At 39.6% G+C, this 20,837-nt stretch overlaps 1 protein-coding gene across 4 annotated transcripts in view; it reads left to right on the forward strand.

The window, feature by feature from the left end:
- Positions 1 to 20,837, forward strand: part of LOC121286390 (MLX interacting protein) — an 88,532-nt gene that overhangs the window by 29,582 nt on the left and 38,113 nt on the right. For all 4 annotated transcript variants that reach the window (XR_005944928.1, XR_005944927.1, XR_005944929.1 and 1 more), the window contains exons 2-9: positions 4,433 to 4,539; positions 6,122 to 6,207; positions 6,568 to 6,657; positions 6,877 to 6,918; positions 9,235 to 9,457; positions 12,566 to 12,655; positions 14,099 to 14,208; positions 18,264 to 18,915. Coding sequence is in view for 1 of the 4 variants with exons in the window: in XM_041203481.1 (XP_041059415.1) it covers positions 4,433 to 4,539; positions 6,122 to 6,207; positions 6,568 to 6,657; positions 6,877 to 6,918; positions 9,235 to 9,457; positions 12,566 to 12,655; positions 14,099 to 14,208; positions 18,264 to 18,915 (1,400 nt within the window). In the remaining 3 variants the exon portion in view is untranslated. The remainder of the gene's footprint in view (positions 1 to 4,432; positions 4,540 to 6,121; positions 6,208 to 6,567; positions 6,658 to 6,876; positions 6,919 to 9,234; positions 9,458 to 12,565; positions 12,656 to 14,098; positions 14,209 to 18,263; positions 18,916 to 20,837) is intronic.

Genomic DNA, 20,837 nt, shown 5'->3' on the forward strand with positions numbered 1-20,837 from the left:
TTGCCTCATGCTTGATGTGGAGTGGTGCCTTCCAGCTATATAACCAACTGTCTGTCTCTAATGGAGAGAGGTGCTGTTGGTCCTTCATGGACTACAACTAATTACCATTACAAACAATAACTGTAACATAGTTTGAAGTGATATATCAAATTATTTGGGTGTTAGTCTTGTTATCTGAAGGAATTATGTTGCCTCTAGCTATATATTTTCTGTCTGCATGTTCAATAAAATAGACTCATTTTCTTGTAAATGGCATGCCTCTTAAATAATGCAATGAAGTATTAATGTTAGGGAGGAATGCTATTGTGGGGAAGTTTACTGTACTTGGTTGAGTAATTGAATAACATTCTGTACAGTAACAAAGTTTGTTTGGCAACATGTCTCATTTTCTAGTTAAAAAAAAATAGTGGTGCTAAAGTGTGTAGTGAAGAAGAATTTTCTTTTGAAAATCCTTTATTGGAAATGTTTCTCCACCCACTTTCCAAATGTATGTGTGCAGCAATCAATTTGTTATTTTGAGTGTTTTGGCCCTCGGGTTGCTGATAGGGAGATACCATTTTTTTTGGTGCTAAGATAACCAGTTGTATAACATTTTAGACTTGCAGATTGTGAAATTAAAACAAATGAGTTACAGTAATAGAACCATTTAAATATAGGGAGTAACTGTATGGAACCAACTTGTTTTAAAATTCAAGCAGATATTAAAGCCTTCAATCCTGTTTACCATTTTCTTCTCTTCCATTCCCATTCTTTTTCTGGCCAATAATTTAGAATTTCCATCTGTGGCCTAACCTAATCAACTTTCTATTTGTCTTCATTGATTTAAAAAACCTTTTCCCCCTCTATTTTGGCTCTTTTTTGATTATACAAAATGATCCAGTTAATTTATGATTGGTTATTTTACACAATGCTAATAACTGTAAACCTTGTCCAATGAGAGAGAATGCACTCAGATAAGCACACTCATGTCCACCATTTGTAAGGGCTAAAGTGTTGGGCTGTAATAGTTTCAAAACCTAGCCATGATTGTCTTACTAGAAGATTAAGTCAGACCAATTAATTTTTTTTTACCCGGGGGCAATCCATTTAACTGAATTCAAACTGAGTCTTTCAAATGCAAAACATTTTCAAGAATGTCCTCAAAATGAGAACTTTGAAAACTGAAATATATTTCTGTTACTTGTTAAAATCTAAACTGCAAGTTGCTCATGTGTGCAAGACTACAAAATGGGGCAACTTGAGCTGGGCAATAACTGCTGCCTAGCAAGAATAAATTAAAACAAAAGAAAACGGTTTGGTGTCCAGTAGTGTAGTCATAGTTCACAAAGAAGATAAGAGGACCTGCCAGACAGTGGTAGCGCACCCTAAAGCTGGCAGAGGTCCTACCGCCATAAAATAACAATAATTCCTTTGTCAATGGATTTAAAATTGAGATTAAAAATGGCTGTAAGTTCAGGGGTTAGATTTTAAAATGGGTAATGGGTGTAGAGAAACTTAGATGGCCAGTGGTTAAAGATCTTAGACAGCGACCTTTCCCCATTGCACCTCTGTGGCAGCTGCCCCGAGCTTTAGTGTATCCATCAGCATATAGTCCTGGACCTTGGAATGTGCCAGTTTGCAACACTCGGTCGAGGACAACTCTTTGCACTGGAAGAAAGACTAACAAGTTTTGGGAGGACCAAAAAGTGTTTTTCACCTGAGTTGATGATCCTCCAGCTGCAGTTGATGTTTATCTTGATGTGCATCCCAGGGAATAGCTCATAGAGCACAGAGCCCAGCATCTCAGAGCTGGTTGGGACGAACCTCCATAAAAACCACTCCATCTCTCTCCAATCCTTCTTTGCAAAGGCACATTCCAGAAGGAGATGACCAACGGTCTTTTACCCACCACAGCCACCTCAAGGGCAATGTGCAGAGGGGAAAGACTCCAGGCATGTAGGAAGGATCTGACGGGTGGGCTTTTCTCACTGGCCAAACTCCAAATTGGTGCTTGTTTGAAAGTACTGGTGATGAGGCATTCTGCCAAATGACTTTGACAGTCATTCAGGGAACCATCCAGTAGGACCTCCCCTCTTGATGCTTGGTATGCAAACACCAAGTGTCACTATGTGCTGAGATTCTGCCTGTTCCCAGTATTGCTAAGGGTGTGTCTGGCCATGTTGCCATAGAACGCACGAAAAAGCTTTTATTATTCCAATAAATATTGTCCTGCAAATTATTTGAGTTGTGAATAGCAGTAGCTCCTGCAGAATTGGATCTATCACTGCCCCACAGATGCACTCTTTTGTATTTATTATTGCCAACTGCTTAAACCAATTTATAATCCCATTAGTTACTTCTCTATTAATACCACTTCTGACTAGATTGAATCCATCTCTGGTATTATGATCACTTAATCATCCTTCAGCTTCCACTTAAGGTAAAGATGGAGTATTCATAGGACCTGTTGATCTGCCTTGCATCAGATTACACGGAGCTTCCTCTGTAACAAATGCTCTCAATCTGCTACTGGAGCAACCCCTTACTGTGAAAAACAGCTGAAATCAGTCAGGATACTCAAAGCCTCGTCTGCTTTTTACATCAATGTCAACCCTTCTGTAGCTGCGCTGAGTGTCTACTTGCTTGGGAATCATATCACAAATGAAAATTGGGCCCTTGGCATTTCTAGGTCTCAGGAGATTGGATGTCTTACTTGACTTCTGTCAATACTGCAGATTACAATGGGTAACACCTTCAATTTAAAACTTTAAAAGCTTCAAAACAGTGCACAAAAAGTATGAATGGGGTTGCACACACCACCCAACACTATTGAGCTGTCGAAACAACAAGCTGCAATCCCTGGACACACAAGTTATGTTGAGCAGTTTTGTCACGAGAATCTTTAGACATGCAGAGTCCTTGGGGTGGAGTCACAAAACGTGAAACAGCTGGTAGTACAGGTTAAAATACAAATTTCATACTTTCTAATTCATTTTGTGCCTGGAAGGACCATGAAATCAGTCAACTACCAGTATTCTGAACTATGGTGGGAGAAATTTCATAGATCAATTAAGAGCATCGTTGAAAATATTTATTGGTTTGAGTGTGATTATTTTCCCCTCTATCATATACAGTTTATTTAAATTAAAAAGCATGGTGACAACATACCGAATCTTGCATCCCCTGGTGCACTGTGGTAGAATGTAAAGCGTGAACATTGTGCCACATTCATGTCAATGCTTCATTCAACCTTGTGAATATTTACACATTCCATTTCAGATTCCTCCCTGACCTGACCCCCAGCCATATTTACCCTCAACGTACTGTATTCCTGACCACTATAGTGTCCTGTAGAATTTAACCCTAGGGCTGCTCTAAATTGTTTTCTGTGGGGTTCTTGGCTGCAGATAAACCAGGCTTCTAGCTTGTCAATCAAGCTCACAGGGCCGAAGCTTACAAGAGCAGGTAGATGTACTGGTGGAGTGAGAGAGATCATTTGGGGGAGGGTTGGGAAATGGGGTTCCTGATCATGGTGGGGAGGGATCTGCTGGTGGTTTGAGGGTATTTACTGGATACCTTGTTGGACCCAGAGGAAGCACTCCTGCTAGTCCTGGCCCAGTAATAGTGCAATAAGGGAACTTAACCCCATGGATTCAGCCCTGTTCACCACCTTTAGGCTGCCGAATTTCCTGCGCCCAGGAAACCCGATGACCTGTGGGTAAAAATAGAATGACTGTTAAAGTAAAGACATGCAGCCTCACTATAACATTTAAATAATGAACCCAGTTCCTACAAGTAGGTTAGTAACCTGCCTCCCATCCCACCTCTGTTAAAATTGGAAGTGGACAGGTTCGCTTCCTGTTCCGTTTTTGCATTTTCACCTCTGACCAGACCACAATGCACCTGCTTTTTGGGAAGATGAGATTCATATTTGTGTCCATTAAAGGAATACTCCACTTCCCTACGTTCATCTCGTGTACTGTCAATATTGCACTCTCCTCCAACATTGTCATTAATATGACCTTCACCTATGTCTTCAATGCTATACTTTACTCTGCACTTGTCCCCTTTCTATGTCCTTCATACTTAATTGCTCCTGCTCCAGCAAACCCAGTCAGATATGGTCTCCACATTTCTTTTCTGTGAGCAGACTTTGCATTGTGATGTGCCATCGTTTATGTCCACCTACATTTCATAGCTTAGCCTGGTTGTTGCTTTAAAATAACCTTTGATTTAGGTGTTGCATGATGGAATCAGTAACTTTGTATCAATGTCAGAGATCAGCAAGGTTAACAGGAGCCCAAATTAGTGCATACGTTTCCAACATGCCTGTTAGTTGTCAGATAACTGCTGTTTGAATCATTTTAATTAATGTATTTCAAATATTACTAACCTTAGACCTATTTAATCTGTTGAAACAATCATATATCGAACTCAATGTATTTGTTTCTAGTGGAAAATTGGTTTCTCCTAAATGGAAAAATTTCAAAGGATTAAAACTTCTATGGAGAGACAAGATTCGACTGAACAATGCTATCTGGAGGGCATGGTACATGCAATGTGAGTAAAATCTCTTTACCTCTTTTTCTCAGCTGATGGTTTTTTTACAGTCTTTGACGAAGTACAGTGATTCAAATGCTTCCTGTATTAGTTCATTTCACTGCCTCGTTGTTGTGCTGCCTCACCCAGTGTATCCATTCTCACTTCTCCAATCTCCTTGAATACACGGTCAAGGCAGGTGTACCAATAGGTAGTTTTTTTGTTGACTGGGAATTGGAAGTCAAATTAACCACCAGGATGATGACCATTAAATGCTCTCATGTCTGAAGAAGTTGTCACCATTGGACACAAACAAGAACAGATTAATTTGAACTTTTGAGAATGGGAATATTGTGATCCATACAGACTTGACTTTTTTAAAATAACCCCCCCTCCCCACAGCTCAATTTTTTTCCTTAATGGATGGTGCTCCTCAAGCGCATCTGCTTTTTTTTTTTTGCTGACTCTTAAAAGCAACATTAGAAAAAAAGAACTGGCAGATAGTAGCTATTTAACGTAATATTTTTTGAAAGCAGGACTAGAAACTGATTTTCAAAATGTTTTCACCAGCATGTACGTAAAATAGTCTCTACTGCAGTTAGAGAATCCTTCAGAGAGAAATGGTTACCTATATTTTCCTACTGTCACTATGCCACATCATGACGTTCTGTTATCATTCTTTGTTTGTGTCTACTTTAAAACAAGCACAAAAGAACAATGCAGGCTATTGAATTATTTTCAAAGTTTCAAGAAAGCAGGCAGATGACTTGCTCCTATGCCTCTGCTATTGCTGTACAAAAATGGCCAAGTTGACTATTAATCACTTGTTGAGCAGTGCCCAATGATATCTCTGTCAGTGATATGGCTTAGAGCAGACATTTCTTAATTGTGCACCTGTCCATATAAGAACATAAGAAATTAGAGCAGGAGTGGGCCATTCAACTCTTCGAGCCCCCTCTGCCATTCAAGGAGATCATGGCTTATCTTCTACTTCACAATTTTCCTGTACTCTCCCCCATATTCCTTGATGCTTTTAATATGTAGAAACCTACCGATCTCAGTCTTGAATATACTTAAGGACTGAGCCTCCACAGCCTCTAGGGCAAAGAATTCCAAAGATTCACCACCCTCTGTGAAGAAACCCCTCCTCCTCAGTCCTAAATGTCCTGCCCCTTATTCTGAGACTGTCTTCTGGTTCTAGGCCACACCCCTCCAGCCAAGGGAAACATCCTTGGATTTCCAGCATCCGCAGTTTTTTTGTTTTTATTCCTATATCTACCCTGTTGATCCCTGTAAGAATTTTGTATGAATCAGATCATCTCTCATTCTCTTAAACTCCAGAGGATAAAGGCCCAGTCAATTCGACAATTTGACCCTGATATTTAAGCCTGATACTGTCCTTGCTGAAGACTACGTTCAGAAGTTGCTGGGTATTGTTTAGAGCAGAAACTCTTGCTGTCTTTTTTATGTGCTAACCACCATTCCTTCGCCTGTCTGCCCATCTAACTTTGGTGGTTCTGGGAAAGATTGATTTTTATTTTGAATTGTTAATGTTGTAAAATGTCCATACTAGCTTATGTAACAAGATTTTGTTTTCTCTTAGATGTAGAAAAACGTGACAACCCAGTTTGTCACTTTGTTACTCCACTAGATGGAACTATCGAGTTTGATGAACCTCGACGACCAGAAGTAAGTAGATGTGAAACTCTCATATAACATGGGTGACGGAGACACTAATAACTTGTATAGGAAGATTCTTATCTCTTGAAATTCTCAGTGTTCCAGTTTTTGCATACAGTTTGTTTCTTTTCTGCACTTTATTGTATAACTTTTCAATTATTTTTCTTTTATTTGCGTCAGCAGGATTTCCACTTCTCCCTATGACTGAGAAGAAAAAAGTCCTAAATTTCCACGTTTTTATTTTCTAGTGAGCAGGATGCACTTGCGTTTTTACAATAATTTTGGCGTGATAATTTTGGGTTCATTGTACTAGTTATCATATGCTGTACAAGGTTGCGTGATTTTTGTATCCTGTTTCTTTTTCCCTAGGCAGCTGTAACGGAAGGAAAATTCTGGAAAAGAAGAATTGAGATTGTAATAAGAGAGTATCATAAATGGCGCACATACTTCAAAAAAAGGGTATGTTATTTAAATTCTAGTGTTTATTATTAGGTGATTCTGATATTTGAGTTATTTAGCATCTTGTGCCCTGAAAATATATTTGACTTCTTCTGACACATTTAAGGGAATTGAAAAGTCAATTACTTATTAGAATGAAAGGATTATTTCTCAGAGTTTTCTGAAATCAACATTTCACATATCCTTGATATGATTCTAGCTTTTCTTTTTCTTTTCCAGTTGCAGAAGCACAAAGATGAAGACCTTTCAAGTTTAATTAAAGTAAGTTTAAAATGAAAAACACACTCATTCACTAAAGATGAGTACTTTTCAAATATTTCACCTGTTTGTGCTTGAAATGTTAATAGTGTGACCTGATACCAAGCATGGACTTTGTTCAAAAGGGGTGATTGCAATGAATCGCCATGTTCTGTTGAAAATGTATAACATTTCTGATACTTCTTTTTAGGTTGATCATGCGTATTATAACTTAAGATTTTAGTATAGTTTTGTCCTAGAGTTAAAGGTAACTTTATAATTATATACTCGATAATGACTGTGATAGCCTTTGGACATTTGTTAAGGGATGGGTGAGTTTGATTGTTTTTACATTTGCATTATTTAATTATTGTTAAAACTCTCAATCTCAAATATACTTGTAACAATCCTGTAAAAGGCAACTATCAGATATGCTTGACTGTGCAATGTGATTTGCACATCAGCACAATCTTGTGCGGTAGCTTGCTGTACTCAAGTACTGCAGAATGGTGGCTTGTTTCAAGGCCTATGACTCTACTCAGTGAACTCTTGAACTTGGGCTGGCTGTAAGGACAAGCATTCTTTCTTGCCAAATGGGCAAATTTGGCCGCCACCATACAAACCATTTTTGGTTCCTCATCCTGCAGCGCATTGATTTTATAGCCCTTGCCTGAAAGCCCCTCTATTCATGGCCACCTTGCATCCTACCAACTTTCTACATTCCATTGTTATTCTGAAACTAGACCATTGTGTGTTTTTCTCTCCCACAACTCCTCATTCCACCTTTGTTCACAAGCCGCTAGCCCCATTATGACCCAGTTGTTTAGAATTAATTTGTTTTAAATCCCAGTGCCTCGCTTGAATCCTCCTTGCCTTCAAAAGCTTCATTGAGATTGCCTCTTTGCTCTAAACATTGTTCACTTACAGCTCTTCCACTCCCTGCTTAGTTTCTCAATTCCATTTCTGTTTATCCTCAAACACCCCCAACTCTCCAAAACCCTTGTTATGAAGTTTTACTAGTTTAAAGGAAGTAATAAAATTGTTCAGGCTTTTTCTTGAAAACTGCAATATTCGACAGCAAAAGGTAAACACTGCCACCTGCAGGATATGAACTTGAATCACTTTCTAAACTTCATTCAGAGTCCCTTAAAAATGTTATGGAGTATTTGTCCTTTGTAAACTTCTGATTTTAAAAACTTTTTAAATTCCAGTGTTTTGATGTGATCTCCCATACAATATGATAGATAAATTGTACTATCTGCCCCTAGCTATCTTGGGGGCACAGTAACATGAGGAAACATTTGAATCTTAGTTTTGACCCCACAACAAATTTAATTTTCTCTCAGCTCTCCAATGCCTCTGATCAGCTCCATTCATCCACCTGCTTGCCTTTGAAATGCTTCATTAAAATAAAACTGCTGCTTCTGACAAAGTCATAGCCGATCTCAGCATCCTCACCCCAACTCCCCTGTTTCTAAAATTGGGCTAATTGTTCTGTGCTCCATTTTGTATATATTTAAATCAATTTTAAAGTATTTTTAAGGCCACAAACTGAACTGCAAATTTAACTTGTTTCTGAAGGATGATATGGGGGGTAGAAAATAATGGTAATAGCTGTGCAGGATGCTCTGGGCCATGGGCATCTTACACTGTTGCTTAGTTATTGAAGTACAGTGTATTAGTATGATGCTCCAGCCTTGAGGCCAGTCAAGAACTAATAATTTTTAATTCCCACAAACAGAAAGGAGCTTGCATGATTAAATCTTGGGATTTAATTTTGTGATTAATTGGGAGACATGGTTCATGCTCAAGTACTTTTACATTTTAAAAATGCATTAAATAATTTAATAATTGCCTAAGTATATTTCTAATTATTGTACCTTCAGTATTTTAAAAAATATACCATGCAGGACTGTTTAGTTTATTTGAATATGGCATTCTGGTTTTTGAACATTTTTTAGCTTCCCATAGAAGGCAATTTTTATGGGTTTTTTTGGACCAGTGGTCAGAGGGGACCTTTCTCTCTTTGGTTAGCCTACTGAGAATAATCAAAGATAGTCTTAGTGATGAAAAGCTGAGCTTTTCTTCTTCTTGTCAGCTGAAGGGTGCTTTTTTTGGGAGGTGGGGTGAGAACTTTTTTTAAATATCAAGTTGCGAATTTGTAGGTTACAGCTGAGAATACTGTAGTTTTCTTAACATTTGTCGAATGAAAAGTATTTGATTAACAACAGTGTCCTGGCTGAAAGAATGGTTCCATCAATTATAAGATAATTGATAGAAGTTGCTTATATTTTAGTTACACTAATCATTCTTTCTATAACATTGGGTAATGATATATAGCTTTCTGGGTTCGATGACGGCTGCCCCGAAGCCTGTTATGTTCCATTTCAAGATGATGACTTGGCAGCATGGCGTGCAAAAAGAAAAGGAAGTGATACACCAGTTCCTATGGAGGAGGATCAGCTCCTGGATATGGACATGTTAATGTCTGAATTCACTGACACGCTTTTTTCAACTTTGTCCTCACACCATCCAGTTGCCTGGCCCAACCCAAGAGAGATTGGTTAGTGACAATTTGCGAAGCATGTTTGTTACATTGTAAACTTTTTTCTGAAGTGTTATGTTTTTATAAAAGTTTTGGATACCTCTTCAAATGTCATATCTCTTTTTAAGAAGCCCTGTAATACATATACCTGTTTGCAATCTGTGGGAAGTTTTAATCAAAGTTGTCTTTGAACATTAATATTCCTGTAGTTTCTATTTCAATTTTCATTAAAGTAAAATGACAGTTGTGTCAAATAATGGAGACAGTGCTTCCCCCAGCTGCTGCCAGTTATTGTGTGTGTTTTCCGATTGCTTTCATGTGCGTTATGACAAGTTCCACATGTCCCAAAGTACACTCCCAGTACATGTGCCTTGGTTTTTTGCACACCTGGACAGAGCAAACACAAGCTGAAAGAAAGTTTAATTGAAAAATCAGATTCCTTGTCACCTAAGTCAGGACCAAGTAGCAGCTGGGATGGCGAAAGAGCAGCTACTTCTATTTATATAGTACCTTTAACATTGCCAAATGTTCTAAAGTGCTTCACAGGAGTATTTTAAAACAAAATATGACACCAAGCCACATAAGCACTTATTAGATCAAATGACCAAATGTTTGGTCAATAAGGTAGATTTTAAGGAGCGCCTTAAAGGAGAAAAGTAAGGTAGAGAGGTATGGGGTGGGTATTCTAGAGCCTGAGGCTTCGGCACCTGAAGGCTCAGCCACGAGTGGTGGAGTGATTAAAATTGGGGATGCGCACGAGTCCAGAATTAGAGGAGTGCAGATATCTTGAAGGCTTATGGGGCTGGAGGAGATTATAGAATTAGAGAGGGGTTAGACCATGGAGGGATTTGAAATTGAGAATGAAAATTTTAAAATCAAGATGTTGCGTGACTGGGAACCAATGTAGGCCAGCAAGCACAGGGGTGATGGGGATCTAGGCTTTCTGTGAATTAAGACACAGGCAACAGAGTTTTGGATGACCTCAGGTTTATGGGGAGTAGAATGTGAGAAATTGCCAGAAGTACATTGGATTAGTCAAGTCTTGAGGTTACAAAGGCATGAATGAGGGTTTCAGCAGCAGGTGAACAGAGACAGTTGGGCAGTGTTATGTAAGTGGACTTGGGCGGCCTTGGTGATGCTATGAACTTGGGGACAGAAGCTCATCCCAGATCAAATGTAGCACCAAGGTTGTGAAGAGGCTGTTTAATCTCAGTCTTTTGCCAGGTAGAGGAATTGAGTTCGTAGCTAGGTAATGGAGTTTGGAGTGGGGTCTGTAAACAATGGCTCAACAGTGGAGGAGTTGAGAGAGGTGGTGGTGAAGTAGAGCTGGCTGTTGTTGGCATACATGTGAAAACTTAAGCTGTACTATTAGTTGATGCCACCAAGGGGCAGCACGTAGATGAGAAATGAAAGGGCGCCAAGGATAGATCCTTGGGGGACATCAGAAATAACTGTGGGTGTAGGAGTAGGAAGAGAAGCCATTGTAAGATAAGAATGGAGCTAGGTGAGTACAATCCCACCCAGCTGGATGACAGTGGAGAGGAATTGGAGGATGATATGATCAACCATGTCAAAGAGTACAGACAGGTTGAGAAGGAAGAGGAAGGAAGGTTGACTTTGTCACAGTCACATTGGATGTCATTTGTGACTTTGGTAAGGGCTGTTTTGTTATTGTGGCAGGTGTGGAAACCTGGTTGGACAGATTCAAACATGGGATTCTGGGAAAGATGGGCATTGGTTTGAGAGGTGACAACTCGTTCAAAGACTTTGGAGAGGAAAGGGAGTTTGGGGATGAGACAGAGGTTTACAAGGATAGTTCAAGGGTTTTTTTGAGGAGAAGGGTGATGAGTGCAGAATTGAGTGAGAGAAGGACACTACCTGAAGAGAGAGAACAGTTCACACTATAGGCTAACATGGGGACCAGGAGAGGAAGTTGGGTGATCACCAGTTTAGAGGGATTAGGATTGAGGGAACAGGAGATGGGTCTCATGGCATGAGTGGAAGATAGAGAAACTAGAGAAGGATGCAAATCCAGGGCTAAGGGGGCAGAAGGGAGAATTAAAAGAACTTTAGCCAAGTACCTAGTTGAAGGTGGGATGAGGCAGATGCCATGTTGATGGATGGTTTTGAGCTTAGTGACAAAAAAGTCCAAGAGCTCCTTGCACTTATTGTTGGAGGTAAGGGTGGAGGGGAGAGCGGTTTAAGAAAACAGTTTGCAGTAGAGTGAAGAAGCCGGGTGTTATCTTTGCATTCCAGGATGATCCTGGATTAGTGAGCAGTTTAGCAGACGAGCAGGATGCAATAGATCCCACCAGATCTGGCAGTGGATAGCTAAGCCATTCATCTGCATATGCTTTCAAGTCCAAGGCTCTTGGACTTGGAGGAGCAGAGGTGAATGAGAGAAAGCAATGCTTGGGGATAGGGCATCAAAAGTGGAGCTGAGGGTGTTGGTTGAGCACATCAGTAACTGCAGAAATTGTTGTGGCTATTTGAGACTGAAAGGCTACATTGGGATTTTGAAAGTGCAGCTGTAGGTGAATTGAGGGATTGTTTTTTTCCAGGGACTGATACAGAAGGGTTGGGGTGTGGAAGGGCACTGTGCATAGTGAGTTATGAAAGAAGTAATTAGAGATGGCTTTGTTGGTGGTTGATACGAAGGGGCTAACAAGACCACTTGAAATGACATAATCAAGGGGGCGGTATGATTGTGATTTGGGGAATTTACATGGCAGAAGAGATTTGGGGAGGAAAAGAGGACAGTGAACTCAGGAGAAAGAACATGATGAGGTGACCAAGGCTAAGAAGTTGTTTAAAGCAAGTAAAGAGGAAGCAGTGGGTCATCTCCCATCTTCACCTTGCATGTTAGTATAACAAAAATATATTAATTGACTATTAAAGTGCTGAGGTTGTGAAAGGTGCTTTGTTTTCAATGAATGAGTGCCCACATAGACTTGTGAAGAGTGAATAATTGCCTTTTTTTGATGCATCCTCATCTAAGTTAGACAAAATAAAGAACATTGGGAAAACAAGCCCTTAATGCAAAATATTCAATGTGAAAATATTGTTAGCCAACAAAATGTGTAATATAAGTATTGTATACTTAAAACTCTTTAATACTTCCAACAGCACATGCAGGAAATGCAGATATGATTCAGCCTGGATTAATCCCTCTACAGCCCAATTTGGACTTCATGGACACTTTTGAACCTTTCCAAGGTAAGATTTCTATGACAGTACTTCGAATTTTAAAAATGTACTCAGTTAAGTAAGTGGAGATTCACTTATTTGATGATATTTTGCTGAGCTTTTGTTGAATATATTCATGATGATAGAGAAATTGGTCTTATGGAGAAACGTCACAAGACTCATGATGCCTTGTCGATCATTTTCACACTTTTAAATATACCAGAGTTTGGTTTCTGGTGATAATGATGTTTCTTGATATTTCAGTTTTGTTGACTGTGCACTTGATCTGTCCTGCTCTCCCTTACTGCCATACTGGCATCGCACTAGATTTCCAACCCTTCACCCACAAGGCAGCTCCATGAAGTTATTTTGGGCTGAGTCCGACTGTGTTATGTGGGCCGGCCACCAGGCGCCCATTGACGAACATCACCCCCAGGCCTGGCTCCAGGGGTAGGTCCCGGTATCCCTGTTCCAGGCGAGGTTCTCAGTGTTATTTCTAGAATAATTGTGGGGGGTATTTGGTGGATCGTTCTTTATCTGGAACCTCACCTATTGTCATGAAATGTGGGTAATGACCAAAAGGATAAAATTGCGGGTACAAGCGGTGGAAATTAGGTTTCTCCACAGGGTTGCTGGGTGTACTCTTCGGGGCAGGCTGAGGAGTTCAGCAATTTGGGAGAGCTTCGAAGTAAAGTCACTGCTCCTCTGGATCGCCAGGGGCCAGTTGGAAGTGGTTCGGGCTTCTGATAAGGATCCCCCCTGCCAGTAGGCTCCTGCTGGAGCTGTACAGAGCATGACCCACTGGGTGGAGACCTCGAGGCCGACCCAGAGCTCGCTGGAGGGATTACACCACTCGGCTGGCCTGGGAACCTCTCAGGAGGAGCTGGAATCTGGCTGAGGAAAGGGAATTCTGATCGGCCCTGTTCAGCTTACTGCCATTGCGACCCTCGCCTGGAGAAGTGGTGTGAAAATGGATGGACGAATGAATGGTTGTACATTTTCCCACTTTGAGTACCAGATTTGACTTTGCCATACCGTTTTAGCTTCAGTAAGGGGTTACAAAATGTTCACATACTTTGAAAATGTTATGCAGTCTTTCCTGGCTGATGTTCCCTGGCTTTTTTCGTTTGTTGCTTCTATTGGAGTAACATTTTTACCTATCTTATTTCTTAGATTTTGTGTTCTTTGCTTTCAAGGATTTTCTTTAGATGAGAGAGCTGACTCCCTAAATTGCAAGCTGTTGTTGAATAATTTGTCTTTTTTCAACATTCCTTTCTCCTCCCTCCTCAATGAAGAGTATGAGGGTTTTCATGTCTACTGGTTTTTCCTAGCATGGTGCAAGATTGTATAACTATAATCTACGGCCACATTGCACCTAAATGATTTCTGTGGAAAAATGCGTGCAGTTTAATCTTTCAAGCATGGGACATTGCAGGAAATAAATGATACTAAAAATGAGCTATTTAATTTCAGATTTGTTTCCAACAACTCGCTTCCCATCTTTGGCTGGCAGCCTGTTCTCTTCACCCACTCCTTCTGTACCTTCTGTCACTTCCCTAGGTGCCAGTAGCTCACCACCACAGGTAAGATTTATGTTTGGTTCTAATATAGGTATAATACCGAAGCTCACCTTTCTTGCCACCTCTCCTGTGTACGTTTGCAAACTGCTAGGGCAGCTTTTCAATATGAAAGTAGTGAACCACATTTTATAGTCACTAGTGCTACTAAGCTGTATTTTCAGTGTAATTTTTTTTAACGCTATTGAAAAAGGAATCTAGGAATGGAAAAATGGGTCTGCATAATAGATAGTAAACTTACTGCTTTCTATGCTGCACAGGCTGTTCAAAGTCGCATGCTATAGCTTAGGCTTTGTTTAGCGCCGCTTCCCATGCAAGCAGGTTGGTCATTTTCGCAGCAGGCTGCGTTATTTAGAAACTAAAATATTCAACTTTTACTCTCATTGCTGGAGTGCTAGCATAACAATTATTAATCATCGATTTATTATTTAACATTTGTTGCCAGAGCGTTCCAAGGAGTTTTTACTAGAGAATGCAGAGGATGCCCATTATGGGCTGAATTTTACACTTTCTCCGCCAGTGGCTTGAAAGAGCAGGAGTGGGCAGGTGGCTGGGTGGGGGGCATATAAAATCCAGTAGGCAGCCTGCCTGCTGCCCCTACTACAATTTTATCAGCGGCAGGGCTGTTATCAGATGGCCCTCCCACTAGTGGGCTAATTGAGACCCTTAAAAGGGCATTTAGTGCCCACTTGAGCCCCAATCCATTGTTGCCCCTGAGATTAACCCTGTGACCGAACCTCTGATTGGCCAGCAGCTCTCTGCAGTGGGGCCTTCTGTTCCTAAGGGGTTGAAGCCCTTTCTCCAGCCTACTAATGGCCAGTCAGCCAATAAGTGACTGCAGGGCAGGGACTACAGTGCCTCATAAAATTCAACCCTATGTTTCAACAATTCAGGTAACAAAAATGTTACAACATAGGACCATTCTGATAAAACTACCTTTCTGGATTTATTTACCAACAAAATGATACACTGGTTGAAAGCTGAGGCAAGTTGTTCTATAGCAAGAACAACAACTTGCAGCATGTACAAATTAGGTTAACTGTTTAGAAGAGTTTCTCAACATTTTCAGGAAACATGTAGCTACTTGCTGCTTATGGACTACATATAGCTTGTGTATGAAGTTGTAATAACCTTACGACCTGGCATTTATATATTGCTTCCATGTCAAAGGAATACACCTTTTAAAAATTGATTTTACAAACAGAGTCTTGGTAGAACGTCTGAATTCTCTCTTATTTCATAGTGGTGCTGGCACATTTTGGCTTTAATTTTTTTAACATCTGATAACCAGGTGAGAAACTATATTCTAAATTCCAATTAAATTGACGTAAAGTAGCCCTGCCAGACATGGTTATGAATTAACCAAAATAATTCATTTCAGGAGGACTCTCCATTAATAACTTGCATGAGTTCAATTAAAGCAATGATGACTAGACTGTGTTGCAGTGATCCATTTATAATTAAGGAAATTGCATAAAGTTGTTGCAAGGAAGCATGTCATTTTTAATGTGCAGCCTTCTGGAAGAAGCTGGAGGAACTTGGACACTTTCTGGCTTTAAACAATGAACCCAGTTTTTGTTTAGTATTGCAAATTTGCTAAGTTAATTGTTGCTTGTGGTGCGGTGGAGAAGCGAATTTCAGGTTACAAATAATTCAAAGTGAAATAGGCTATAGCATGTCACCAGAGTTTTGCTTTTGTGCTTTATTGTGTTGGTAAATAAAATTAGAGGGAAATTTAGATTGTATAGTGTGATCTGCAAAAAAAAAAGGTAAATTCCAATCACAGCTGGCAATTTTTAAAGAGGAGAATGCATTTCCCGAGAGTGACTATAAAATTGTTATTGTAAAAGAAAAGCAATGAGATGGAATGTGTATCTATTAGGAGCAAGAGGTCTTAACATTTTTAAAATGTGCTTTACATTTTACATTTTTGTTTTACTCTGAGTTTCTTTGAAATTATGGTTTCCACTTTTCATCCTTTTTGGTACTTCAAAAAAAAATCCCTTTTATCACAAAGATGTGAACCTGGTTAAGCTTCCTAAGTGGAGGGGTGAGGTGGGGTGGGTGGCATTGTAGGGGAGGGCATAACCTTTAGTTTGCCTGTTCAAACAAATTTTTTTAAACTTATTGAGAAAATAGGATAATATTTTCCCATTGTCTCTAAATAATCAGTTTGTTTGCTTGCCTCAGTAATCTGATCAACATCTCTCACCCTTTGTGTTGGAAAGTCTATTATTTTCTAGCTGTGAAGAGGAAAGTGAAAAGTAGAGATGGAGATACAAGTAGTCAGGTCAAGCAAGGGCTATGAAGTTGGTCAGGATTTTTAAAACTACAATATGAAGTTTTGACCAGGCTCAGAATTAGAATAAAGGAGGTAAATTAGGAGTTAGCTTGTTCATCAATTAGCTGGGGAAGAGATGGATGGACGTTCATTATTCTATATTGGTAGTCAAGTTGAACTATTTGAACCTGATCATAACTTGCAAATACTGTTCACTTGCTGTGAAATAAAAAGACTTAACAGTTTGCACGTGGTCTCAACTTGCAAAATTTCCACCTTCAAAACATTGAAGATGCACATATGTGAAAGATGCAGATATTCAATTCAGATCAGTGCTACTATTGTTTGATACTAGGTTATGCTATTGTATTGTCAGATACAGAAGTCAGTAGGGCACCACCAATGTACAAGAACTTTGAACACTTGCAGTACTAATCAGCACTTTGTACCTGAGAGAATATCTAAAGGCGCAAGACCCTATAACCCTTATAGTTTCATTGTCATTTTTAGTCGGCAGCATTCCCTCAATTTTTTTTTGGATGGGTGGGTGACTTATTTAAGTGTGCTGCCCCTTTAATTTTCTTTGCAGCCGCACACACTAACGGTGGGTAGCTGCAGAGTGACTCGCCTCACATGGAACATTGGTCCTTGGAGAACAACAGAAAATCATTCTCAGCAATACTAATTTGCTTAATAAACCTTTCTAATTCCAGGTAGTTATAAATTTAATTAAACACATTGCTTACATTATTTTCACACCTGATTCAGTCACTTGGTGACACTTTACAGAAAGAAGTAATATAGTTATACATTTGCTGACAGCGTAAAGCGGCTGGAATCAGCTCGTACAGCAGTGTAACGTTTAGTAGTTAATTACAGCACCACCCAGTGGCAAAATATATTGTGGCAATTTAAAGTTTCTAATTGCATCTGAGTAGGCCCACCTCTTCTCAGATTACTGGGGATTCCTATATTTTAGAGGGTGGGTTGGGAGTGGGGGGAGGTTTGGGGGGTGCATCTGAGGAGCAGGAAGGGGATCATCGATCATTGAATCAGCAAGGTTTTGAATTCAACTGTTTGATTCTAATGAACAAAATAATTGCTTTGTACTTTTTAAAATCTAAAATGGTGCTGGGTTTATATAGGACATTCCATAATATTCCTGATAGATGGGTTTGGGGCATACTTAATGGACTGTAATTTTATATTTATTGAACAAAAGAGTGTAGCCACTTGACTAATATGTTGTTTATATATGCTAGAAGATACCCATGAGCATTTAATGAAGACTTAAAGCAAAAATAGGAAAGCAGTGTTGTCTACAGGATCCTGATCTGGAAGTAAAGGACCTTGAACTGGTGGATTTTCTTTTGACCTCTCCTGGCTATTTTTAAGTTTCCCTGGCAGACTTCCCTGACTTCTCTGTAATGTTCCCTCTTTGTAACCCGTTACTAGTTAACTTGCAAATGGAGTGTTGTAGTAGAGGGAGAGAAGAAAAATTATTCTAGATATTGTTTTATTTATGAACCAAGCTGTTTCCTCTGAATTAAAATAGCGGAGATGAATGTGGACATGTTAAATATTCATATAACATTGCTAATAGTTCTAACAAGTGTAGAAATTCCTATGTTCCCTATTCAATTTTACTTCCCGTTTTGAAATGGAAGAATATTGTGTCTGCATTAGATTGTATAGTTGGAATAATTCACTTCAGATTCAGCTGAACACTTGCGCTCAATCAAAATTTTTGCCATTTATAATATAATTATTTTTTTTTAAGGAAACTATCCTGCCAGCTGGGAATCTAACTGGCACGATGTCATCAGTTAACATTGAGGAGGAATTGATTCCATCTCCTGGTCCTCCTTCAGCGATGGATCGTGTTAATACCAGCAATGACAATAGTAATTCAAAATTCACAGCTTTTGTTCAGAGTCAAGAATTTCGTCCACAGACAGCACTAAACAACCAGCAGACATTTTTGCCACTGTTTTCATCTGATGTGCCGCCATCTCAGACTTCCCAGCAGCCAGAAAGAGTCAAGTCAGAAGTGCCTTCCAACATGTCTCTGAATACCCAGTCGTTTATAAGTCCAGAGAATCAGAAGTTTACTTTTTCTGCTTCACCACCACCACCAGCGATTACTCATACTGCCTCATCTATGTTTACACAAATTCCTGCTGCTACCACATTCACCCAAAACCAGAATCATCATGATGTCACAAAACAACAAGGAGTGCCTTGTAATATTACTATGCAGCCACCAAAAATTCCAACATCTTTTGCTATACCAAAAGCTGGCCCTTCTCCAGGGCTTGGAATTAGGCCTCCTAAACAGCTGCAGAAATTTGCACCTGCATTAAAGTCAGACCCAGTTCCCATAGCACCTGCACCTTCACCAAATGCCTTCTTAGCACAATTTTTGGCAACAGGTAAGAAAACTTGACCTTAAATTTGATGTCTATTTTGAAAATGTATAATTTGTACTTTGTGAGATAATGAGCTCCTCAGGTTGTTCATTGTGGCAGTGAATGTCCGGTCTTTTTATCTGTGGAAATAGATTCTGTGCCCTAATGAAAGAAAGGAGTTTTGCCAATTTTATGCTAATTTCCCTAAAACTATTTTTTGGCTGGTTGAAATACTTCCTATTGAATTTGTTAGTAACAATTGTCAAGTTATATGGCCTGGGTTTCAATATACAATATGTAACTTGGTGCTATTTTTTGGGGTACTTACAAAATTATATTGCTAAGTGAAGTGGAAATGAGATAGCACAGAAGGCCATTCTGTCTATGTCAGTTCTTTGAAAAAGCTTTCCAATTTCACTCACTCTCCTGCTCTTTCACCATAATTATGCATTTTTCCCTCTTTTTTTCCTTGGTGAGGCCACAGCTGGAGTACTGTCTGCAGTTCTGATTGGCACATTATACGAAGGCTGTGATTGCACTGGAGGGGGTGCAGAGGAGATTCATCAGGATGTTGCCTGGGATGAAACATTTAAGTTATGAAGAGAGGTTAGATAGACTTGGGTTGTTTTCGTTGGAGAAGAGAAGACTGAGGGGTGACCTGATTGAGGTGTACAAGATTGAGGGGTTTGGACAGGGTGGATAGGGAGCAGCTGCTGCCCTTAGTTGAAGGGTCAGTCACAAGGGGACATAAGTTCAGGGTGAGGGGCAGGAGGTTTAGGGGGGTACGTGAGGAAAAACTTTTTTACCCAGAGGGTGGTGACGGTCTGGAATGCGCTGCCTGGCAGGGTGGTGGAGGCGGGTTTCCTCACATCCTTTAAAAAGTACCTGGGGGAGCACTTGGCACGTCATAACATTTAAGGCTATGGGCCAAGTGCTGGTAAATGGGATTGGGTAGGTAGATCAGGTGTTTCTCACATGTCAGTTGATGGGCCGAAGGGCCTCTTTTGCACTGTGTGATTCTGTGAATTGTATATCCAATTCTCTTTTGAAAGTTGCTGTTGTATCTTTTACCACCACCCTTTCAGGCAGTGCATTCCAGAACATAACTCATTATGCAAAAAATAAAGTTGACCTGATCTCCCCTCTGGTTCTTTTGCTAATTGCCTTAAGTCTGTGCTCTGTTTACTGACCAGCTTGCTGGTGGAAACAGTGTACATTGGGAGAAACTACGAAAACACCTCTTAATGTTGAATACCTCTCTATAATCTCCCCTTAATCTTCTCTGCTATTAAGAAAACAAGCCCAGCTTCTCTAATTTTTCTATGTAACTCAAATCTCTCATCCTTTGTACCATTACAATAAATCTCCTCTGCATGCTCTCCAAGGCATTTAGGTCATTCTTTAGCTGGGTATCCAGAATTGGACAATAGTCCAGCAGAATCCTAACCAGTGATTTATAAAGATTTAGCGTAACTTATTTGCTTGAATAATATTTTAACTCTAGAATGTAAATCTGTTGAATCAGTCATGGTTGACAATTAGTTTTGATTCCCAAGTATGAAGGACACATGATTTACAGGTGTTGCAGCAATGAGAAGTTTAATAACTTTTTCTTGAAAGTTAACTCTAATAAATTGCTACCTGTGGTGTAGTTAATTATGCAGTTCTTCTATTTGAATTGTGAGAGTGTTAAATTTTACGCTGATCATAAGATAATTACTGTTGAGTTTACTTTGTGGCCTTAGCTCATCCATCCAGTATGACCTTAAAGTCTCCTTCAATTCGTACAATAACCACTTTGTTTTTAAATCATTCCAGTTTTTGCCTCCAATATAGTATCTGGGAGACAATTGTTCACACTTGGAATAACTTCCTGATATGAGTCCTAAATTTGTCATTATTAAGCTTGAGTCTATAGCGCTTTTGCCTTTTTAGTCTTGCACTTA

The sequence above is a fragment of the Carcharodon carcharias genome, chromosome 13, assembly GCF_017639515.1.
Source record: "Carcharodon carcharias isolate sCarCar2 chromosome 13, sCarCar2.pri, whole genome shotgun sequence".
Taxonomy (NCBI): Eukaryota; Metazoa; Chordata; class Chondrichthyes; order Lamniformes; family Lamnidae; genus Carcharodon; species Carcharodon carcharias.